Source organism: Mustela nigripes, chromosome 4 (assembly GCF_022355385.1).
Source record: "Mustela nigripes isolate SB6536 chromosome 4, MUSNIG.SB6536, whole genome shotgun sequence".
NCBI classification, from domain to species: domain Eukaryota; kingdom Metazoa; phylum Chordata; class Mammalia; order Carnivora; family Mustelidae; genus Mustela; species Mustela nigripes.
The window spans coordinates 59,020,632-59,046,687 of NC_081560.1; the positions used below are offsets into that span (position 1 = coordinate 59,020,632).

At 35.1% G+C, this 26,056-nt stretch overlaps 1 protein-coding gene across 3 annotated transcripts in view; it reads left to right on the forward strand.

Moving 5' to 3' along the window:
• The window catches only part of AGMO (alkylglycerol monooxygenase), a 349,068-nt gene that overhangs the window by 168,237 nt on the left and 154,775 nt on the right, over window positions 1–26,056 (forward strand). For 2 of the 3 annotated variants that reach the window (XM_059395717.1, XM_059395719.1), the window contains exons 6-11: window positions 2,100–2,166; window positions 4,789–4,854; window positions 4,946–5,025; window positions 8,396–8,530; window positions 10,684–10,800; window positions 25,371–25,453. In XM_059395717.1, coding sequence (XP_059251700.1) covers window positions 2,100–2,166; window positions 4,789–4,854; window positions 4,946–5,025; window positions 8,396–8,530; window positions 10,684–10,800; window positions 25,371–25,453 — 548 coding nt within the window. The remainder of the gene's footprint in view (window positions 1–2,099; window positions 2,167–4,788; window positions 4,855–4,945; window positions 5,026–8,395; window positions 8,531–10,683; window positions 10,801–25,370; window positions 25,454–26,056) is intronic. The other variant, XM_059395720.1, reaches the window with a different exon arrangement.

Sequence of the window (26,056 nt, forward strand, 5' to 3'; positions counted from 1 at the left end):
TACTGTGTATTACTAGAGTAGTAATTGCTTTTATGTGAAATTTTATCCTGAAATTTTTCAAACATTCAGAAAAGTGGAGAAAATAATAGAATACATTTATATATATCCATCATTTCAATTAAAAAATCATTATGATTTTGATTCATTTTCACTGGTTATCTTTTTTTTGCTTTTTCTTTATTCATTGCCAAGTATCTTTTAGCAAAACATAGATCTCATGTCATGTATACTTCAGTTATACAGCTCGAAAAAATATTACATCTTCCTACACGATGACAATTCCAACATAGTTTGCAATAAAAACAATATTTTTTATTGTGTAATAACCCATATATAATCATTGTCTTAACTCTTCTTGCCTATAAAATGTCTTTTTTTGTTTGGTTTGTTCAAACCAGCATTCAAAACAAGATCACCACACTCCATTTAGTTGTTATGTAACTTAAGTATCTTTTTATCTTGAGCAGTCCCATTTCTGCTTCTATCCCGTACCACTGACCTGTTGCCAATTCATGTTGACGTCATGATTATTAGGGGATGTTTTTTCCCCTTGAGTGTCATTTAACTCATTCTTGTATTCCTCGTATGTCCTCTAAGTGGAAATTAACTCCAAGGGTGAGTAATTTCTTAAAATACAACAGTGTTTTGATTTTTTCACTAGTAGGCTCTAATAAATCCATTTAGATATAATTAAATATTCTATTATTTCCCATGATTGATGGAATAATAGTGTAATCAAAATTAAAAGGGTTCCCGTATTGCTTAATGTTGATTATATAGTACACCAAATGTCTTATATGTGGTCTGCTATTCTTTTTTATGACACCAACCTGGTTCCTACACTCCTTACAATTTGCAGACTCTGGCATGGGGATCCTTACTGAGAAATGTTGAGAGAGAACTTTAAAGAGTTATAGACCACATTATGAAGGGTCCTTAACTGCAAAGATAAACACACAAAGAACAGGCCCCTTCATATATTTGACTTTTAATCATGCCTCTAACGTGGCACGAAGATGGTGCATCTACAGGTAAAAGATCACTTGGGATTATACTCGAATAAGCAGCATCACCCTAATTCAGTTGTTAAAAGCTGTTGCTACATGCTGAGTATTGGGTGAAACCAACTCTCAACTAACCAGAAAGCAAATGTAATACTATTGTTTTCCCTTTCCCTAGTTATGTGCTAGTTATCATAAACCAACAAAGACACAGCTGAAAGGTGAAGAACATGAAATGACAGGGGACCTTAGAGAAGTGAGCCCTAACAGTGGTGGTATATGAATACCGTGCTGCTTATAATACTCAGAATGTTATTGTGTAGATATTTTTTAATATTTCCCTTTTAAACATGAGGAAACTGGGTTATGAAAACCTTAAATTGAGGCACCTGGGTGGCTCAGATGGTTAGGTGTCTGCCTTCAGCTCAGGTCATGATCTCAGGGTCCTGCGATCCAGCCCCATGTCGTGGTTGGGCTCCCAGTTCAGCGGGGAGCCTGCTTTTTCCTCTCCCTGTGCCTTTCCCCCTGCTGTGCTCACTCTATCTCTCACACTCTCAAATGAATAAATAAAACCTTTAAAAAGAGAAAAAGCTTCAGTTGTTTTCCCAAGATCACATAGTAATAAATGGAGGCTCTTAGAACTGAATTTAGGCAGCCTAACTCTCTCTTAACCTGTCTACCACTATACTGCCTCTTAGTATACAGTTAGAAACTTATTTATTTCTTTATTTGAGAGAGAGAGAGAGAGAGCATGGGAGGTAGGGGAAAGAGAGGAAAGAGGGAGAGGGAAAGAGAGAATCTTGAGCAGGCTGTACGCCCAGTGTGAGCCCAACGCTGGGCTCCATCTCACGATCCTGAGATCATGACCTGAGCAGAAATCAAGAGTTCGACACCTAATCCCCTGAGCCACTGAGGCACCCCACAGCTTATTGTAATTTTTATGTGTATACCAGGAAGTAGAGAAACTTCTTCTGACTCTGAGACCAACCTTGAAACTTGAAATATCTCTTATACCACATGGGCTTTTAACATGAATATATGTAGACATTTATTGATACCTGTGTGTATAAATATAAATATTTCTTTTGTTTTAAACAGGTCATCGATAACCTTGGTCCTTTGGAACTGATTATTAATACTCCTAGCCATCATAGGGTTCATCATGGTAAAGAAATTCAATCTTTTTTTCTTCTTCATTTCCTTAAAAACAGTATTATTTTGTACCTTTTCATCACAATTATTCAGCGTAGTCACCATGCACTATATAAATAGGTATCCCTTCACCTGGACAAGTCTCATTTCCAAAGCAAAGATTGGAGGGAAAACAAACAAACAAACAAATGATGACAAAAACAAAACAAAACAAAAAACAACAACAAAAAAGACCCACCTTCCTTGAATTTTCCTTTTTCTCTAGATCTCAGTTGTAATGGAAAATGAGTTAACCACCTGAGGAGACGCACACTTTCTACATTGAAGGTGTCAGTTGAAGGTCACTTCCTGACCCAGTGCTGAGTTTCATTCCTATACATAGCCAGAAAGCCTCTGGTCTTGAAAATTGTTGGGACTTCAGGAAAGCCTAATAAACAGCAACTCAGTTTCTTGCTGAAATTCTGTAAAGTGCATTAGCCTGACAAAAAAAAAAAAAATCCCGTGGGCTAGTGCCTAAGTTTTAAAGACGGGATAAGACTTAATAGAAATGTTTGCATGTGTGCACCAAAAGACCTGTAGAAGAATGTACATAACAGCATTATTTGTAATAGAAAAAATAGAGATAAAATTAAAATGTTTATCACAGTAGAACAGAGAAATTGTAGATGATGCATGTAATGGGGAATTATGTAGCAATAAAAATGTCCAAGCTGTTGCAGCTTGGGATGGCCAGAATAAATCTCACAATGTTGAGAGAAGGAAGACGTAATAAAATAGTAAATATTGTTGTAGTTCTTTTATAAATTTCCAGGCACCATAGGCAGCACTCATACACTGCAGTCCTGCTTCCCTAGGGACAGGTCCCTTTCCTCCTGGCAGGAAGCAGATGGAAGCATAAGCCTCACCCTTCCCCACCAAGGACTGGAGAGGGTGGAGTCAGGCTGCATATGCTCGGTTTCCTCTTCCAAATTCCTTAGGCATTTCCTGGAGCACCTGAGTGGCTCAGTTGGTTAAGCATCTGACTCTTGATTTTGGCTCAGGTCATGATCTCAGGTTATGAGATCAACCCCATGATGGGCTCCTCACTGGGCAAAGAGCCTGCTTAATATTCTCTTTTTTCCTCTCCCCATCCCTACCCCTGCCCATATTCTCTCTCTCCCTCTCTAAAAAAGAAAAAAAAATAATCCAAACTCCATAGGCATTCCCCAGCTCCAAGGAGACTGTTAGTGAGGGGCTGGAGAGGCCAAGGGTTAGAGACTGTTCCTTTATGTAAAATTAGGAAACATAAGGAATGGAGAAGAGTAAGTTCACATTGAAGAAGAAATAGTTGCTAGTGTCCTCTGTTTGACTTCAGGGCGCCTTCCCACTCATGTTGTTTCGTATCTGGGTTTCTCAGCCTCAGCATTATTAAAGTTTTAGACCCAACAGTTCTTCATTTGGAGGTGAGAGGTTAGGGGTGGGACTAGCTGTTATAGGATGTTGGTTTCTACATACTAGATGCAAATAATATCTGACTCTAGTTATGACTCTCAGCTGTCTTCAGACATTGCTGTATGTCCCCCGAGAGGCAAAATGTTCTCCATTCCCAACCACTAAGCAGAACCACTGCTTAGCCCACATATGGCAATGGGTTTATGTCTGTGTAGCCACCCCCACACTGCTTGGGGTGGTTGGGGGAGGTTGTCTCTTGTGTCTTCACTTTCAAACATATATTTGCTTGTATAGAAAGCATGTGAAGAAATGATACATAAAGACAGTTGAGTTTGTTGGGGGCAGTCACTTGATGGATTAATATTTTTTTTCCTTTGATTTGCATGTGAATATAGTACTACTTAAGCAACTTTTTTATTATTAAAGAAACTATGCCCAGCTATTTCCATTTAAATTTGAATACTTTGGAGCAGGAAAACTATGTATGTTTTGTCTTAATAAAAATAATCAAGGGTAATTTAATTTTCACTTATGTTTTTTATGATTTTTTTTTAAATTGCCTCACTTCAAGTAGAAAATTTTCTTCCTGTAAAACATGCAGAGAAAAGGGGTAGAGATAATAACTCACTTAAAAAATGCAAATTAAACACATATTATTTATCCTATTTCCTATTGCCTTTGTTTTGTGGGCCATTTAATCTTTAATTACTATTCTTTGATAGTCTTAAAGTAAAATTACTTAGAATTTATCCTAAATGTCTAAAAAACTAGAAAATTATGAGAAAAAAACATTTTTTAAAAATATGGGATAGGTTGGGTTATGGACATTGGGGAGGGTGTGTGATATGCTGAGTGCTGTGAAGTGTGTAAACCTGACAATTCACAGACCTGTACCCCTGGGGCTAATACATTATATGTTAATAAAAATAATGAATAAAAAATAAATTAATTAAAATATGGGATAATTGTAAATATATGTAGTTTTAAGGTATTCTTTGCTCTTTTTAGTAAAATTAATAAAAAATAAATACAATAAAACCAGCTTATTAGCAAATAATTAATATTGTCAGTGAAAAGAGATTCCTAGGAAAATCATTTTGTTTGATGTCTTAATTTTGTGAATGGGTCCTAAAATACAATAAAATGTTTCAAAAGCATAACTTCATTTTTCATAAAAACCCTTTTTTAAATATTTATTTTATAGGCAGAAACCGTTATTGCATAGACAAAAACTACGCCGGCGTTCTTATTATATGGGATAGAATTTTTGGTAAGTAAAATGTATATGAATTTAAAAATAGTAACTTAGCTCCTTAACTTATAGAAAATCAAAGATCATATCCTTAATGTTTATCTTCCAGGGACATTCGTGGCAGAAAATGAGAAAGTTGTATATGGTCTAACACATCCCATTAATACATTTGAACCATTCAAGGTGCAGGTAATGTAACTGATTTTATTCTTTCTGAATTGATTATATCCTTTCATAAATCTTCTAGTTAAAAGAACAATCAGTTGTCGAAAGGTGAAAGTACATTACACTATCCTGAAAATAAGGTTTTTTAACCATAAATAAAGTCGGAAGTAATTCTGGCACTCCAAAAAAATCTGAATCGACTTGGGCAAAATGCATTTGAAAACAGCTCATTAAAAGAGCTCATTAAGAACTCTTAAATATATCTACTACTGAGAATTTTTTTTAAATAGCTCTTTAGCAAACATATTTCTTTCTCAGAACAAACCTGAAATATATTCATGTATTCAGAAGGAGCAGTAGTAAATGCATAATTAAGGCTGATACCACAGTAAGAAAAATATTTGCTTCAAGGCTGCATGACTCTGGTTAGAAATTCAACATGAGGCTTTTGCCCCTACTCTTCTTGGACCTAAATGTCAGGAGCTATTACAAGTTGGTTAGGTCTACGCATTACCTCACCTGCTAAGACTCATTGCACTGGACCAGTTTTCGCTTAGACATGTGGTATTGGTTGTTCACTGATCTCAATGGCTGGCACTAGAGAAATGAAGAATGTCTGTGAAGCTCCGATCCGTCAGCAACAGATCACCACAAGCACTCCTGGGGTTAGGAACTAGTAAATGAGAAAAAGATAAGAATGCTTGAAGAAACTGAAGAGGTCAGTCAGTGACAGCTCTGTACAGGGGACCAGGTTTACAACATTCAGTAAGGGAGGAAATTTACAGGTTCATGTGCGGTCTGCTTTTTGAACCTTTTTCTTAGAAGTTTTTAAGAAATTTAAGATAACAAAATAAAGTGACATTTATTGAACCTTTACTATGTGCAGGGTATTGCTAACTGGTCCACACAAATGTCTAATGTAGCCCTTACTAAAACCTTATAAAACAGGGATTCTTTTTATCCTCATTTTTTAGAGGATGAAACGGAAACTGCCAGGATTTAAATAAGTCAGCCAGCTACACAGAGCAAGCTTAACCAAGGAGGATTGCAGGCCAAGCCCAAGACTTGCCTAGCTCCATAACTTTTGCACTGTGCTACCTCATTTCAGAAAAAGCTATCACAAATTGCTTCCATTTTTCAAATGAAAGATATTTTTATCTCACACTTCAGAAGAGAAAAGTTGGTTATTTTCTTCCTCAATCATAGACCACTCCTCTCTCTGTGTCTCTTTCTCTGTCTGCTGGGCATTACTAAAAATATATCTCTCAGGAGAATTTTAAGAAATATTTCACAGTACTTTCTTAATAAGTAACTTTATAGAATTGAAATTAACTTAAAAATAACACACTGAGAGCTACCTCTTCACTTGGTCTAGTCTTATCTCTCTAATAGGGATATTAAAAAGGAAATAACCAACTTGGTCTCTGTCCTCTGGAAAGGAGCCTTTGAAACTTCATGTGCATATGAATCATAAGAGGATTAAAGTGCAGGTTCTGTTCAATAGGTCTGAGGTGTGTCCAACATTCCATATTCCTAACAAGCTCCCAGGAGATGCCGAGCCTGTTGTTCTCTGGCTGATCCTTTAAGGAGCAAGGCTTTGGGAATATACACTTCTGCTGAGACAAAGGGGATCATATATGAGACAGACTGGGAGACTGAAAACTGTACAACAGGGAGTTAGATGATTAGTATTTGGAGGGACCCAACATTCAGACAGCCACAGTATTTATGAGCGGCTGCTGAATCTGTGTAAGGTTCAGCGAACCAGGCCTCTGCCCTCCTCGAACCATTTCCATATCACAACCGTGTCTGAGGCCTAGGCTTCTAGATGCTCTCTTACATTGTCAAAATGTCATATGGGCATATAGTGTTAATCAGGAATTCTTGAACCTACAAAAACATACACTTACTTTCACTTGTATTCCTTTGTATTCAGCTAAATTTCTCACCTTTCCCTCAGAGGCATCAAAAGCAAGTAGGATGACCCCCACTAGTAGAAGAGGATTTCTTCTTCCTCTTTATTAGGCATCGGACACTCACTTTGCTCTCCATTGGAGTCCAGGAGTTTCCGGGCATTGGAAGGCAATGTTATTTTAAAATGTTACCACATATTTCTCGTGGCCTGTGTCTAGAACAAGAGCAGTGAAATGCAGTCAGGGGTGCCTGGGCCACTCGGTAGGTTGAGTGTCAAACTTAAGGTTTCAGCTCAGGTCATGGTCTCAGGGTCCTGGGATTGACAGAGCCCTGCGTCCACCTCCATAATCAGCAGGGACTCTGCTTGAGGTTCTCTCTCTCCCTCTGCCCTTCCCCCCTCTTGTACTTCTGTTTCTCTAAAATAAATAAATATTTAAAAATAAATACAATGCAGTCAGTTTTCAAAATAACAGAACAGATAAATATACTAATATGTGTTACAGCTCCTAAGCACATTATGTTTTATATTATAATTATTTTTTATTATTAAGACCCAATGTGAATTTCCATTTGACAGTTCCCTTTTCCTAAAATCTGCTTCACTAAAGCCTACATTGTTCATTAATTGCTTCAGATTCCTTATTGTAATCTTTCAAACAATTTTGAAACCATTTTTATAATCCTAGCAGTTTATACTCTTTAAGAGACAATGAAAATGCCAGTAAGACCACAAATTCTCATAGAGCCAAAACTTCTTTCTATATTATTTTTTTACTTCACTTATAATAGAAGTCAGCAGTAGAGTCTATAGCTCTAGGACTGTTTTAAATCCTATGATGCATTACTATCACATGTATGGAGTACATAGCGAGTTACCCTGATAGTAATATTTACTGGGTACTTCTCATGTATGAGCATAATTTTAATTTCCGTACTTGTCAAATATACAGTGTTATTTATGGAATGTGGATTCCTGCTATAAGCCTCAGAAGTGACTTTGAATATTTCTCCTCAATTAGAGCCATGATTGTCTATAACTCAATACAGTAAATAAGGGGTGATTTTTTAATATGTAATATGGTTCCTATTCAACATTAATATCCATTTAGCAAGACTTTAGAAATTAGACAGAGATGCTGAGTGCATAAACTGCTAAGTTAATGCCATTGGAAGAGACTCAAATCCCTTTTTCTATTTTGCTGATTTTCTAAACAGTTGTCCTCTTTTTTAATTTCAAAATTATAATTCTGTGGAGCTTTAGAAATATTAACAAGAACACACTTAAAGGACACAGAATGAATAGAATAAATTGCAATATGCAATTGCATATTAATTTACATTAACCAAATTATATGTAACCTGTATATTATAGAACAAAATATAAATTGCATTGAATAATAAATGAATGACTAATTATATACTTCATATTTTTGTTATGTGTTTTTCTTATTTTAAATAAGCTATATTTTTATTCTTCTAGTTCCACCATTTAGTTTACATATGGACTACATTCTGGGCCACACCTGGATTCTTCAACAAGTTTTCTGTCATATTTAAAGGACCAGGATGGGGTCCAGGTAAACCAAGACTTGGACTGAGGGAAGAAATCCCAGAGGTAAGTAGAGTTCATATTGGGGATGGTGAAGATTAGTGTCATACTGCCAGGTCTACAGTCAGTCTGTATGTATGTTAACTTCATGCAGATCTGAAAAAAGATGTTCCCTTAGGCAGATACAGTCCTAGGGCCAATAAGAATGGTGCCTTCTCCCAGGCAGACACTGCCTCTTACTGGAGAGCATGGTTTGCAGGGCAAAGCAGCAGAGGCTGGTTTTCAGATCCACTCAAACCTGCAGCAGAGATACTTTGTGTAATGCAAAAACTGTACACACATATTCACTTGATCACAGAATCCTAAAACACTAGAGAGGAGGGAGCCTTAAAGGTGATTCAGTGTAGCCTTCATTTTGTTCATGAAAAAACGTAAAAATGGTCAACATCACTAATCATCGGGGAAATGCAAATTTAAACCACAAAGAAATATCACCTTATTTCTTTTAGAATGGCTAAAATAAAAAAGACAAGAAATCACAAGTGCTGGTGAAGGTGTGGAGAAAAGGAGACCCCCCCACATGCTGTTAGTAGGAATGTAAGTTGGTACAATGAATGAAGGCGCCTAGGAGATACAGACTTCTAGTTAAGGAATGGGTACATCACAGGAATAACAGTCACAGCATAAAGAATATAGCCAAGGATATTGTAATAGTGGTATATCAAGACAGATGGTAATTATACTTGTGGTGAACATAGCATGAGGTATAAATTTGCCAAATCACTAAGTTGTATACCTGAAATTAATGTAATTATACTGAATTTAAAAAAAGAAATGAAGTCTCTAGAATGGAATATTTAAAGTCACACCAAGATGATGTGGCTATTAAATTAGACCATAATTTTATCCATTCTGTAGTAGATTAGTAGAAGCATTAAATTCAGACTTCACATTAAAACCCGAAAGTAAGTGAAGTGGAGATTTAAAACACTGGAAATCCAATAAGAAATTCAGTATTAATCTGGAATTATTATAGAGATGATAAGAAGGAATTTCTTTCTAATCCTTAGGATATATATTGTGATTCCTTATGGTAACTGTCATTATTAGTAACCTAAAAGCTATAGAAAGACTAAACTATTGTTTATGTCAAAGATAATTGTGAGCATAAAAATTAGCCCATAAAAAATTAATTTAAAAAAAAATAAATAAATACAAAAAAAATTAGCCCATATTATAAGGAAATAAAATCAGTTTTTATATGAATATTGTTGTTTTTCAAAAACCTTGATCTAAATAAGAATGTTCTGTTATCCAGTAATGAAAGTGCTATGCTGAAATTTCCCAGATGTTTTTAGTTTTGTTTCATAGTCAATTTTGTATCAATAAGCTAACCTGATGTATGTGAAAATAATTTCCTTTATCAGCTCAGAAAATTTAGTTAGCTATGATCCATTTATTATTTCTTCTATTTTTTAGTAGTTTATCGAAAGTGAGTATTCTAAAGTAATATTTGTGCCTAAATTTGCATTATAAAAGTAGAACTGTGTTTCTGCAAAATTCTATAGTTTAGGGAAGTTTTTTTCCAATAAAGCAGTATTTCCCTTTGAGGCATGATTATCTTCATTACTGAACTAACCTTCCATTTTTTTCTTTTTCTTTACTTTCATGTATAATCATGGACATATTTATTTCTTCATATTTTCATATTTCATATTTTAATGTTCATTTTAGTTATTTATCATCAGTATATACAGCTGACTCAGTTCTTATACTGGTTTATTATAAAGCATACTAAATAAAAAACATAATGGTTATGAAATAAAAAAACAAAAACAAGAAGAGAATGTTAGATTCATTTTGGAGGGGAAAAAAGGAATAGCAAAGCTTTTTTTTGCTTTTTGCATATCTCCTCTTAGTGTGAATTTCAATGAGGGCAATAAACCAAGAAGCAAGATGAAGAAAAGCCTTCTTGGGGTGCCTGGGTGGCTCAGTGGGTTAAAGCCTCTGCCTTTGGCTCAGGTCATGATCCCAGGGTCCTGGGATTGAGCCCTGCATCAGGCTCTCTGCTCAGTGGGGAGCCTGCTTCCTCCTCTCTCTCTCTCTGCCTGCCTCTCTGCATACTTGAGATATCTGTCTGTCAAATAAATAAATAAAATCTTTAAAAAAAAGAGAGAGAGAGAGAGAGAGAAGAAAATGCTTCTTTCCTGTCTTCCTAGGTCACGGGAGAAGAAGTACCATTCTCATCACCAGTGTCTTATCTATTAAGGATCTATGCAGTTGTACAGTTTGCTTTGATGCTAGCATTTTATGAAGAGGCCTTTGCAGATAAAGCTGTAAGTGGTATCTGTTTTAAATATCTAGGAAATTTCATGAGAAAATTATGTGTCACTTTGTCTGAACATGGAAATTAGCTTCCCATATTATAGCTGTGCTCTATTTTATTCTGTAATGTCTGCTTTAATGTTGGCAATATGTCCTGTTTAAAGAGGTAAGTTAATTCTCCTAGACTATTAAAGTTAATGGATTATATCCAAAGTGTTCCTGTGAAGAATATCTATCAAATGTTTTGCTAAAGATCTTGATTTGACTTTAGGGAAGCAAAATAAAAAGTCTTCACTGAGAATTTTTTTTTTTTTTTTTTTTTTTTTTTTTTTTAACCACAAACCAGCCCTCACTCAGGGATAGGTCCAGGATTTATACTAACTGTTGATTTATAAATCTAAATTAAGAATGTAGTTTAAAGGGTTCTCAGATTAGGTCTCACGTATCTAATAGAACCCTGTTCAAAGCATGCTTGGAGCAATCCCCTTAAACTCAAGTGTCAGAGTATTCCCACAGATAAAGTCACAGTGATGATGAACTTAGAGTTGAACAGCACAGAAGCACACTGGGAAAAAGCAAGCCATCATGACAAAGCATTAGCAGAAACAATAAACAACGGAATCAAACTCTCAAAAACAACAGATGTTGAAAATTAAAGTAAAGCATAAATTTAGTAAAATTAGTATGTTTGAGGAGGCCAAACATAAAATTAAAAAGAAATTAAAATTATGAAAAATTAAGAAACAAAACTATTAAAATTCATAAGGCATATTTAAAAGTCTTCATGTTAAACTTCTAGAACACAAAAATGTAGTAACAGACCTGAGAAAGTCAATGATTTAAATAGCAGTGTAAAGGCAAATTAAGAGAGAATTAGTGGATTAATAAATAGAATAATCCATTATTTTAAAAAATGACCCACTATATAGTGCTAACACATAATGAGATAAAAACAAAACATGACAAGTTATCTTCAGACATAAAGAATAATGTGTAAAAGTCCAAAAAAAAAAAAAAAAGATGTGAGAATCTAAAAAAATCTGAATGAATACAAATGGGATTAGTGGATAGTAAATTCAACCAAAACAAATTTAACTTTTTTAACAGAATAAATCTGTGCTATTTATAGATAGGTATTCATGAAAACTCCATAGTTACAGATATTAATTGATAATATATGCAGAAAAAATATATCTACCATAGGGTTACTTTTAATAATTTAATATGTAAACCCTAAAGCATCATTTTAATAATTACATACCATTTTAATAATCCTACTATAGTAATTCCACTGGAACAATTATAGTTATTCCATAAATCCTGTATAGTGAATTATAAGAAAGAAGTCTTCTTGAAATAGAGCACTGAGTGTGTTAGGTAGGACTCACTGGTTGCATATGAGAGATACTCAATCCAGGGTAAATGTATTAACTCCTATAACTGAAGAGTTAGTGACTATTTCTTCTTCAGACAGTGCTGATCCAATGAGTCAAATAATGTCATCAGAAACTTTCTCATTCTTTCCTGCAGCTATGCTTTTCTCAGTTCAGATTCTCCAACAGACTTTCAGCTTTCATGGTGGCAAGATGGCTACCAGCAACTCTGGTTTTAAATACTGCCAAACAAAGAACCCCAGAAGTGAAGGTTCCAAGTTAGAGTCTAATGTTCTGGATATCACTGAACCAATCAATGTCATCACTCTATGAATGGGAGAACAGGGTCAGTTCCACAGAATCCTCATGATCAGAGAGAAAGAAAAGAATGTCTTAAAAGAAAATTAATTAGGGCGCCTGGGTGGCTCAGTGGGTTAAGCCGCTGCCTTCGGCTCAGGTCATGATCTCAGGGTCTTGGGATCGAGTCCCGTATCGGGCTCTCTGCTCAGCAGGGAGCTTGCTTCCTCCTCTCTCTCTGCCTGCCTCTCTGCCTACTTGTGTTCTCTCTCTGTCAAATAAATAAATAAAATCTTAAAAAAAAAGAAAATTAATTAGCTGATAGTACATAGAAAAAGGGAAATAGATTTGAATAAACAAAAATAACAAATTTTAGATATTTATAAATCCTTCTTACTAAAAATATGTGACTTCAACTTGTTTTCAAAAAAATATTCTGTAAACACTTACAAAATACGTAGTAACAGGTAAACTTTCCTGTGGGATACACTTACTTAAATTATCTATGGCATGTGTGTCTATTAGATATCTTCTGCTCTAAGAAACAGCATATCCAGTTAAGTGTGTCTTAAATAACTGGAAATTCAGGGGCAAGTGTTTCTGGGATTGGTTTGTTTATCAGTTCAAACATGTAAGCTTCCAGAAAGGCTTCCCTATCATTCTCTTGACTTTCATTGTCATAACATAATGACAGCAGCTTCAGAGTGCTGTACTCACAGGCTGTGACCAAAGGCAGCAAGTTCACTTCTATAGAATCTTACAAATTACATTTTATTTAAGAAGGAGGAAAAAAAAGGCCCAGAATATTTCCCAGCAAATGTCCTTTCATGTCTCATTATTCAAGATGAATTCACATGTCCACACTGAACCAATAACTATCACCATCTCATGAATTAACCATGAATGAATTATACCAAACATAATTCATACCCTGGGGATAAAGAGTTCACTTTCCCCCTGAACACATTTCTTCCTTATACCTGGATAAAATCAGCATAGTACTAGTACAGAAGAAATGGGGGATATTTCCTGGTTGGGCAGCCAGTAGTATGTGGCACAGTGTGTCCAACTAAAGAAAATAGGTTTACAGAAAGTTATTAAAAACATTACTAGATAATATATTAAAGAAAGCCCATTTTAATTTTTAACCTTATTTAAAGATTTTACTGATTGGCATTATTCATAAGTATTTGTGGATTTTGCATTTAAAATTAATAAGCAAACATTGTTACAAGTGGTGACCCCGTTTTGAAAGATAGACAAGTCATATGTGCTCTCTGGCCAATGACAATGTTTTTACAAAAACTGTGGTAAAATATTTAATAGACTTTTCTGATTATGATAGGAAACAATGAATTAAATCCTAGTTCCCATTTTGTGAAGTGAAAGTGAGAAATAGATTACAGTGTAACCAGAGATTCTTGAGAATAGGATGGTAGGAAACATAGCACCTCATTGTTTGCTCTTTCATATGTGCACTACAATTAATGAAGCCAATTGCATGTTGTGCTGGGTTCATTTGCCTTTAGCTTCAAAATGAGACAAAATTTGAACTTAAGAATATATTTCAGGAGTGGGACGCCTGGGTGGCTCAGTGGGTTAAGCTTCTGCTTTGGCTTAGGTCATGATCCCAGGGTCCTGGCATGGAGCCCCAAATGGGGCTCTCTGCTCAGCGAGGAGCCTGATTTCCTCTCTCTCTTTGCCTGCCTTTCTTCCTCCTTGTGATCTCTCTCTATGTCAGATAAATAAATAAAATCTTTAAAAAAAATTTATTTCAGGAGCAAATCTTTCTTAAAACAGCATGAACTAAATCACTCTTTTTTTAAAATTAACATACAAAGTATTATTTGTTTCAGGGATACAGGTCTGTGATTCATCAGTCTTAACACAATTCACAGCACTCATCATAGCACATACCCTCCCCAATGTCCTCACCCAGCCCCCTATCCCTCCTACCACCCCACCCACCCTGTCGCCCCTAGCAACCCTCAGTTTGTTTCCTGAGATTAAGAGTCTCTTATGATGGTTTGCCTCTCTTTCTCTGGTTTTGTCTTATTTGATTTTTCCCTCTCTTCCCATATGATCCTCTGTCTTGTTTCTCAAATTCCTCTTTATCAGTGAGATGAACCAAATCACCCTTAGCAATGCATGTGTAGACACTAAACTACCATAATGTTTAGACTAAAACTCAGGTCTTATATTAGTAACCTATCACTGATGACTTTGTTAAACTACTTTGTTGTCTCAATTTTTTCACCTAAATAATGACTGAAATATGCATGTATTCATGAGTTTCCATGGTTGAATGAGACCAGAAGAAAAATAAGTTCATCTATCTAAATATCTAACTCTTGATAGATGGATCAACATTGAGTACAGTTTGCATTATTGAATTTTTTTAGTTGTACTAAGTAAAATACTGAAATAAACTATACCAATTCATAGAAACAAAATTAGAAATTTATTCATTTTTGTTTTGAAATAGAAACCCTTAACATTAAGTTTACCAAGAAATTTGATGGTCTAGGCATATATGCTTCTTGGGCAAAAATGTAGCTAGAAACAGTGTCTATTAAAGGATGCAACTTATAGTAGGATTTCACAAGATGTTTCTGCTGCCATACTAAACAGAAACTCCTATAGATATATTGACAAAGAGAAACACCAAGTGTTGAAATCCTTTTCAAACTGGAATTATAGTTGGAGACAGCTTCATTCCTGACACAAATTAATTTTGAAAGGTGTATTTGCTTGTTTCCCACACATGTTTTTCTTTGCTAACAACATGCTGTGCAACTAGGAAAAAAGGTTGCTTATTTGTAAGATTCTGTAGTGCCTTTCTAGTCTCAGGGATGTTTAAAAGCATATGAAGACATTAACATCCAACAGAAATATTTTTTTTCCAGATTCACTGTAGCCAGTAATCACATAGAAAAGTTGTGGCTGACTTGTAATTGGGGGCCCTGCTGTGGTCCCACAGCCTTTTCTGTTTATGCATATACCAGAGTAGATAAATACTTACTTGTTTTATGTGTGCCAGTTCTGTATAAATAACTTTGGGAGTCAAAAAAGCAATTTGATGGCCACCACAAAGGTGTAAAAGGCACATTCCTTTCTTACAGAAACTTGAAATGCATACATTTAAATATATAGTGTTTAGTTTAGTGATATGACCCACAGACTTCTATGTTGATTTTGGTTTAGTAATGCTTGGGAAATCAATTCCTTAGCTGCTAGGGTCCAGTTCATGGGGTGATATCATGAATACACGTTTGAAATGAAAATACGGACACACTAGCATGTTTCCAAAGTAAAACTGTAAAGGCAATGCTGTCCTTTTAAATAATAGACACACTCAGGAGACTTTGAGTATTTCACAGTCTTATAATAGAATGTGTAGTAAAGTTACTACAGATAGTTTCAACACAGATTATTTGATGATATGTTTCAAGTTAATGAGGCATCTGAGAATAATATCCAGTATAAATTTGGAACAGATTTTTATAGTTTTGAATACCCCGTATGCTGTATTCTGTAAAATATAATGGGTACTGCAATTTTGTAACTAATGTTTTCATGTTGACATGTTTTAACAAGCCCTGAAAAAAATCAATATATTGTACTCTCATAACATAGTATCACTTCCACAAATTAGATCTAGCTTAGGTCTTACCTGAAATCTCTCAAGTCAATATCCAGTGTCTCCTATTTTGTTTTTTTTCTCCAGTGCAGTCCATTGAGATTTAAGTTAATTTCCTAAAGTATTTAGGTCATCACCAAAGTTATGTGAAAAAAAGGAAATGTGAGCCAAAATGAGCATCAGTTATAACCAAAAGCCATAAAATAAATGTAGTAAGTGTGTACTGTAGGATATTTAAAAAATCTACCTGTCTATAAGCATAGGTTTCAGGAACTCAGAAAAGTGATTATCATAAGTCCCAATAAAAAATATAATTTTTTAGAAGATTTTACTTATTTGAGAGAGAGTGTGAGAGTGAGCACAACTGAGGGGTGAGGCAGAGAGAGAGGGAGAAGAAAACACCCTGCTGAGCAGTGAGTCCAATGGGGGCTTGATCCCAGGACTCTGGGATCATGACCTGAGCGGAAGGTTTACACTTAACTTACTGAGCCACCCATGTGCCCTGAAAAAATATAATTTCTGTATGCTATATTGAATAGGATATTATACATTAAAAAATCATTTACATAAATAATGAAATATTAACTGAAATTAGACATATCTTCATGTTTCTAGTATTGTCCCAAACTTTGATCACTGTCAGGCAGCTCCTTTAATAATAATACTAAACACAATCTTAAAATTGCTTATAATTTGAATTAATGTCTCATTTTGATTCATGAAAAATATGTAAAAATTAGATATTTGAACTCAGCTTTGGAGACTCAAAGTCAAAATGCACAGTTCTGAGAAGTTGTATTTTTTCTCATTAAATCCCATTAAAAGTAATCTCATTAAAAGTAATGTAAACAGTGGCACCTGAATGGCTCAGTTGGTTAAGTGTCCTCTTTGGCTCAGGTCATGATCTTAGGATCCTGAGATTGAGCCCGGAGTAGGGCTTCCTGCTCAGCTGGAAGCCTCCCACTCATGCTCCCTTTTTCTCCATCAAATAAATAAATAAAATCTTAAAAAAAAAAAAAAGGTAATCCTCATGAAAAGAAACTTTGTCTTTTTGAGACTGTCTTTTAACACCTCCTCTTTTCTTCTGTATTTTGAGAAATAACTGAAAGCTACACAGCTTATGTTTTTACTTGTTTCACATAGCAAAAGTTGGTGTACAGACTTCAGTGAGATCTTGAAGTGACTACTGATAATTTAGAGTTGGTTCATTGACCCCGAAAATAGTTTTACTGAATATCCAAGAAAGACACAGTGTCAAAATGGATATCTTCCAGCAGCAACTGCTGTTGGACTTCAAGTTGAGATTGTTGTCTCTTGGATTGATTATTATCTGATAATTGAGGCAAGAATCTTCTGTGTTCTCTACCCAGTGCCCAGTGAGCCATGGGGTTATCCAGGCTGGCTGGTGAGAACATGCACTCTAGCCTGCACTTTGTAAACTCTCACGTTGCAAGCTGTAATCCTTCTCTGGCCTCTGAGAATTTTCTCATATGCATGACCCGATGTACTGGACTTCGTGGGCACTTTCTGCAGATTTCTGGAGTTCTCTCTGTGCAGCACTCGCCTACTTGGTTTTTTTGTCTTGCAAACAGTAGCCTCTTTGGTTTCTGCTAAATCCCAGCTCTTTCTCTTCAACTCAGGCTCCCTGGGTTCCTTCTGTTCTGTGGCAGGAAACTCGCGCAAGGAAGTAAGCTTGGGCAGTAGTAGAGGTCCTATCATTTATATTCCATTTTCTGGGAATCACTGACATTTGTTGCCTTGTGCCCAGTGTCTTGAAAACAATTGTTGTCAGATATGTATTTTTTTCAAGTGGGGGTAGACCAGCTATTGTTTTTCTATCTTGTTGGGAGCACATTCATTTTTTTAATGGAGTGGAATCAATCATAGCATAAGTACAACTGTAAGTTAACTGTTCTTTAAGTATTTGGTTAAAGTTTTCACAATGCAAAATTTTGCTTTTATTTCTTAGAATTTTTGTAAAAATGCAGTAATTCATACCAGTTTGATGTTTCTGAGCAATACAGTCACTATTTTAGCCAATATATCTTCTCCTTTGATATATTTAATTCCTTTGCTTCTTATTTGTTTGTTTGGAATTCTAGAAAATGTTCATTCTAATCACATTCCTTTTTATATGCTTCAATAGTAACCACCTAGGGGGTTCTGATAATTTAAAAAAAAGAATATAGTCAATATGGATAGTTTTAAAAAATATTTTTCTTATTTATTTATTAGAGAGAGAGAGAGAATGAGAGAAAGAGCATGAGGGGAGAGAGGCAAGTGGGAGAAGCAGAGAGCTCAATGTGAAAGTGTATCCCAGGGCTCCAGGATCATGACCTGAGCTGAAGGCAGTTGCTTAACCAACTGAGCCACCCAGGTGCCCCTGGACAGTTGTTTTTTGTTTGTTTGTTTGTTTTTGTTTTTTGTTTTTCTTAAGCATGTTCTTATGTCAAGATAGATTTTTGAGATTCATATGTAAAAATTACAGATTACAAATTGTATTATAGTATCCCCTGGGGTTCTGTTCCTGTGTCTGTCATAATACTGAGAAGAATCTTGAAGCCTTAGGTTTTAACATGACAAATCCAGCAGCTCAAGGCATCTGCAACAGCAGGATGACACAGCCTCTTGGCAGGTGGGACAGTAAAGCCAATCCACTGCCTTCACATCGGAAGTCACTAAGGTTTAAGTATTTTAAGGATACTTAAGGTTTAAGGATTTTGACCTCATTTTAAAGACATTTGGGAAGATAAGCATTTTGACTAAGCATAATGACTTTAGTAGTTCTTCGTATACACCTGTAAGAGAAACTCCTCAAAATCTGTCTTGCTATAATAACAAAATCTAGACATTTTCATTTCTAAGTCCTTTGGGAAAAAACATAGAAAATATTATCATAGCGTTTTCAACAATACATGAAGTTTTGTTTTTTTTTTTAAGATTTATTTACTGAGAGAGAGGGAGAGAGCAAGAGTGCAGGTGGGGACAGGGACAGAGGGAGAGAGAGTTTTAAGCAGATTCTGTGCTGACCATGGAGCCCAATTTGGGCTGGATCTCATGGCCCTGAGATCACAACCTGAGCTGAAACCAAGAGGCAAGTACTTAACTGATTGTGCCACCCAGGTGCTCCAAAATACAGAGTTTTTAAAAAAACAAATTGTTTATATAGACGCATACTATCATTTTATGACATTATGTATGGGGCTGACGTTTCCCTTTGTGAGATCTTTGAGGTAGGGAAATAGGAAAATTATTTATGTTGATCAACAGAGTTTCTCCAAAATGGTGAAGAGGATGATATATCCCCATTCAAGAAGAAAAGGAAGGGTGCCTGGATAGCTCGGTCAGTTAAGAGACTGCCTTTGGCTCAGTTCATGATCCCAGGGTCCTGGGATTGGGTCCCACATTGGGCTCCCTGCTCAGCAGAGAGCCTGCTTCTCCCTCTTCCTCTGCCTGCTGCTCTGCTACTTATGCTCGTTCTCTCTCTTTCTGTCAAATAAATAAATAATATATATATATATATATATATTTTTTTTTAAAGAAGAAAAAGGCTTTCTTTTTTATATCGGTGAGCAAAGAAGGACTCCCACAAGCTCATTGATTAAGTAAGCACTTTGCAACGAACATGTAATTCTCGAGTTCGTATGTTGTTAGTGTTGCTTCCTGAGGTTTTTGTTTTTTGTTTTCTTTTTTTCCCCATCTCCTTAAAAGAAAATTGCACAGAGCTGGAGTTCTCAGGCATCCAAATTTGGATAATGAATCCTACACTAGGGAACTTTTATGGAAATAAGGGCAACTGAACTGCTGATTCGAAAGATCATTTTTTATTTTTATTTTTTTAAAGATTTTATTTATTTATTTGACAGATCACAAGTAGGCAGAGAGGCAGGCAGAGAGAAAGAGAGAGGAGGAAGCAGACTTCCTGCTGAGCAGAGAGCCCAATGCGGGGCTTGATCCCACGACACTGGGATCATTACCTGAGTCCAAGGCAGAGGCTTTAACCCACTGAGCCATGCAGGTGCCCCTGAAAGATCGTTTTTAAAAAGGAAAAATAATTCTTTCTTGATAAAGCTTTGTATGGTTATAGCCTTCATCATATTTTCTTGTGTGTGATAAAGACTTAAAATGCATTCAAATGTTAATTCAGAATAATGCCCTTTTAGCACTTTAGGGCAGCAGTATTTTTTTTTTATTTGCTATCCATTGATTTATTTGTTTTTAATAATTTTTTAATTTTTTATAAACATATAATGTATTATTAGCCCCAGGGGTACAGGTCTGTGAATCGCCAGGTTTACATACTTCACAGCACTCACCATAACACGTAGCCTCCCCAATGTCCATAACCCCACCACCCTCTCCCTATCCGCCTCCCCCCCGACTCCCCCTCACTTTGTATTGTGACATTAAGAGTCTCTTATGGTTTAGGACAGCAGTATTTTACATGAAAGATTTACCACGAGTGGATGGTATGAAATGGAACTTAACCCAAGGAAAAATAAAATTTTGTTATAATAATACTAATAAGCTTTAAGTCGTTTCACGGATTGTTTAAAACACAGGAGTCAAAGTATCTTTAATGGTCAAAGTCTATACATCGTATTTTATGGTTTTTTTCTTTTTGTTGTAGTGTTGCTGGCCTATGGACACATCATCAGGGATTAAAATAGTATTTTAATAGGGATTTTGTAGGGATTTTGTCTTTCTTGCCCACTCTCTTAAACTCATACTTACCATAGTGCCTAGCACATGTTCAATAAATATTGAGAATGTGTAGAAATTAGATATGACTAATTGATTACATGCTTTAATTATCTTATCCAAGAATGATATATGGAAAACCTTAGAAGTTACATAGAGGAATGGACTCTGTAATGTATGTGGTCTATATTGAATTCCTCCTTATGGTAATCTTAGCCTCTTTTAAACTCAAACATTTTAAAAATAATCCCATTCTTCACAGCACTCACCAAATCACATACCCTCCCCAATGTCCATAATCCCACCCCCTTCTCCCAAACCCCCTGCCCCCGTTACCCCTGGGGATAAAAATATATGTTTATCAAAAATAAAAAATTAAAAAAAAATAAAATAAAAATAAAAAAATTAAAAAAAAATAATCCCATTCTTTAAGGAATTAAATATTAAAATTTAATATTTAACACATTTAACATTTTGAAACATTTGGTATGTAAATATTAAATTATTAATTATAAATCATTAACTTGCTTAATAGAATTTATTTTTAATTTTAAAGAACTAAATATTGATAGTAAATTAAATATTTATGTTATATTAAATTATTGATAAACCAATTAATATAAATTATTAATATTAAGGGCATGGGTATTTAAACACAGATATAAAATATTCATTCAATTGATTGATCTTTGAACAATAACATATTGAGTACTAACTATGCACCAGACAATGTTCTAGATGTTTGAGATGTAACAGTAAATAACAAAATATAACCTGTAATGGGGCTTACATCCTAGCGGGGGACTTAGAGGGAGGGACAGACTGAACAGAAAGAGAGTGCTCAAGCAAATGTACAATTGTATAGAAATGGTAAGTGGGTAAATGCATAATTGCACAGAAGTGATGTACAAAGAACAAGATAATAGAATAAGGTTATAGTTAGTTATGGAAAAGTAATGTTTTACATATGACAGACAAGGATGTGCATTTGAATGTACCTGAATGAAATGAAGGAACGACCCATAAAGATCCTTGGGGAAAGTTGCCCCAATGGAAGGAACAGTAGGTAAAACAAACTTGAACGGGAAGGATGCTTGTCTTGTTCAAGGAAGAACAAAATTTGTGATATGAAAGAGAGATTACTAATGGGACAGTATGATAGTGGGGTATGTTATGTATTGGCCAGAGTAAGGACTTCGAGTTTTATTCTAAATAGAATTTGAAGGTCCTGGAATATTTAGAACATAGTAATGATGTGATATATGATGTATGTCTTAAAAAGAGTCAGCGTTCCCATATGATCTCCCTGATATGAGGAAGTGGTGATGCAACATGGAGGCTTAAGTGGGTAGAAGAAGAATAAATGAAACAAGATGGGATTGGGAGGGAGACAAACCATAAGTGACTCTTAATCTCACAAAACAAACTGAGGGTTGCCGGGGGGAGGGGGTTTGGGAGAAGGGGGTGGGATTATGGACATTGGGGAGGGTATGTGATTTGGTGAGTGCTGTGAAGTGTGTAAACCTGGTGATTCACAGACCTGTACCCCTGGGGATAAAAATATATGTTTATAAAAAATAAAAAATTTAAAAACTCAAAAAAAAAAAAAAAAAAAAAAAAGAGTCAGCGTTCTGGCTATGAAACTGTGGGTGGAAGGCCATGATAGGTAGACATGCAATTTTAGAAGTGGAGACACAAGTTAAGAGAGTGTATCAAGGCACCTGTGTGGCTCAGTGGGTTGGGCCTCTGCCTTTGGCTCAGGTCCTGATCTCAGGGTCCTGGGGTCTGCTCAGCAGGGAGCCTGCTTCCCTCTCTCTCTCTGCCTGCCTTTCTGCCTACTTGTGAACTCTCTCAGTCTGTCAAATAAATAAATAAAATCTTGAAAAAAAAAAGAGAAAGAGAGGAGTATTTCAGTTGTGGTGGAGATCATGTTGGGTTGGAACAAGTTTTTTTGTTCACAAAACAGCTGTTTGTAACAAATACCTTTATTTTGGATGTACTTGCAGTAGAGTGCCAACATTTTATTTCTTATGTATTAGAAGTAGACAATGAGAGGAAGAGTCAGGGAGGAGTCACAATTTTGTTTGTTTTGCTTGTTTTTTGTTTTTTGTTTTTGTTTTTTTCGGGATTTTTTTGCCCCAGTAACTAAAAAAGTAGATGTGCCATTCTAAGAAAAAGAAACCTGAAAGTGTATAGTGTGGAGGAAGGAAATACATAGTTTTAGATGTGTGGTAAGTTTCAAATGCCTTTTAGCTAGGTAGAGGCATTGACTAAGTAGCTAGATAGACACACTAAGTTGGTTTTCACTCTGACTCCAGGAACCAGGAAGCAATTTGCACAAGAGTTCCTTTTTCTTTCTCTTTCTTTCTTTCTGTCTTTCTTTCTTTTCTCTTTCTCTTTTTTCTTTCTTTCTTTTTCTTCCTTCCCTTCTTTCTTTTTCTTTCTTTCTTCCTTTTTTTTTTTTGTTAAGAGATCATAAAGTCCCTAACCAAAACTCAAAAATATTTTTTATCCTATCTCTGAATTTCCAGTGATATTGGAAAGAGTTAATGGACCCCTTATTTGTATTTCTTTTTTTTATTGTAATTTATTAAGGTTAACCTAAGTACCATTTGAAGAATCATTATAGCCTGGAAATAGTAACAATGACATTCCTATCGTAACTGTTGGTTGATTTTGTGCCAAGCACTCTTCTCAGTACCTTATTATAATTGCTGCCAAACTCATTTTATTACAAATATACCAAACACATAAAAGAGCCTTGGAAATGCCAAATAAATTGCCTTTGGTTGCATGGCTCATAGATTCAGTGCATAATTCCAAATCCTATATTCTTGCAGAACATTCGAAATCATGCAGCAGTTTTTGAGCACATATCATTTCTTTCTTTCATATGCATTTTCTCCTAAGAAATCAAAATGAAGCAATAGTGGTGAAAGCAGCATTTTTCTTAAAAGACAAAATGTTTCCCTTCAGCAACCGTTAATCTGCTCAAGCACACCTAGTTACTTCACCACCAAGAAACATCTTTCTGGTACTTTTGCTGAACTGTCCCAAAGCAGCCACTTCTGAATTCCACATACCCCAATAGCATTCCACTAAAACATTTCGGTGTCCACTGAGCTTTCCCTCTTATATATGATACCTAGCTTGGTCCCTAAAATCCCTAACATTCTGATACTTTTTTATTTGTATTTTTGATAACTCATCAATACTCATCTACTAAACTGTTACTTTGTTTTAAATCCCTGCCAATTCTGGGTGCCAGCCAGGCATATGATGGTGAATAAGAGTGTAAGTTTGCCATGAGGTCTGGGTTGATTTATAAGGAGCTGTGGAGCTGGGGTGCTGGATGTGAGCAGTAGTTGCAATCAGTAGCTTTTGCTTATTGTTTATAACTTTGGACAGATGCAATTTTTGTAGGTGTATATATTAGTTAATAGTGAGTTGAAATCACCTCTTGTTATTTTATTAAAAGCAAAGAGAAAGAGTGTTTGCATCATGTATTTTAGCCACTTTGTTATATCACACTTAATGAGAACACTCTTTCTGTACGGCAATCACTCAGGGAGATACGTATCCAACTTATTGCTTTACTGATCAACTTTTAAACTAAAACAGTATTCAACTGACCCTACATACTAGCTATGTAACCTCGGCTTTGATCTCTGCCCCTTTCTGTTTTAAGTTTGTTGCTCAGATTTATCCACCATTGTCATATTTTGAGGTAAGGAAGGTGTATTTTGATTCTCAGAGGCATCATTTATTTCTGTGTGATGATGAAAAAGTTGCTTAATCCTTTCATTCCTGGTTTGTTTTTTCATATATGAAGCAGATATAATGATACCTTATCTGTAAGGTTGTAGAGACTATAAAAAGAATTGAAGTATATGAAACACATAACATGGAAGCTATAAAAGACTAGATGGTCAGTAAACATGATTATTAAATTTTATAATGTAAACAAATAATTTATAATTATGTTGAAGATATGTTGTCCTGTTACAGTAATTCAACATGTACATATGAATCTATAGATTTTGACATATACATATGAATCTATAGATTTCACCAAATGTGAGTATGTATTTGTACAGTATGTTCCATTTGTGTGTTTGCACTCATAAACACATTCTCCTTTAAATACTTTCTGTATTAAAAACAGCTTTGGGTTTGAAACCACAAAGAATTGGTAATATTAAAAATAGCTATTGGAATGTGCTATTTATTCATAAAAATGTAAGTGATTTCTCCATATGTGGGGACATAGGTGTTTCTAAGAATTATGAACGTCAAAACTATAAAGGAGAATTTTTAGAAAAAACACTTTAAGCAAAATATCTCTCTGGAAGTGTCTAATTCATTCTCCAAGTGTCCAGCAAGATAATTAAATGACCTTAGGAAAACCAAAATGTGCTGCGTATTTATTTACCCTTCTTGAAAAATGTCAGTGACAAATGGTGTAATATAAAATAAAACTGGAAGCTAATTTTCTTAACAGCTTTAAATTCTGATACTCTTTTTAAGAACTCTCCTAAAGAATTTATTGGTCTCTTTGTTTCCTTGACAGGCACTGTCACAGGTCACACTCCTTCTGAGGGTTTGCTTCATTATCCTGACATTAACCTCCATTGGATTTCTTCTGGATCAAAGGTAAGAAGCGAAATTCTTTCATTTTATGTAATTTTATAAATGTTGTTTTAAAAGTATATGTAAAACTCTGATATTCATCAAAGATTTCTTATTAAAAAGTAAAGTTGAAACTGTAACTTCACAATATTTTAAATTAAATAGAGTGGCAGTTTATCTGATTTTTTAAATCGAGGGTGCGTTTTAAATCTAAGCCTTTTAAATGCCATTTAGTTTTTCAAGGTTATTAAAGAACACCTATATATGTAATGAGTAATTTGGCAAAACAACCATGACTCTGAGTACTTAACAAAATATGAAACATATTTCAGTACTTTTCCTTTGCCCTTGAACACTTCACAGTATATGCCAGAATGTATGTACTGTGTGCTTCAAGTTTATGTCCTTTCCCTCACATGGTGTATTTAAAGAAACTTGTATTCAGTACTACCCTAGCCAGAAAATATATTTACCTGCACAATTTTAAAATGCTTTTATGGCAGGAAGTATATGGAAAAAATAGCTACTCACTATTGCTTAGTATTTATCAATCACTAATATTAATACCAATACCAATATTTATGCACTTAATATGTGCCATGGAATATGTTATTAATTCTTACAACA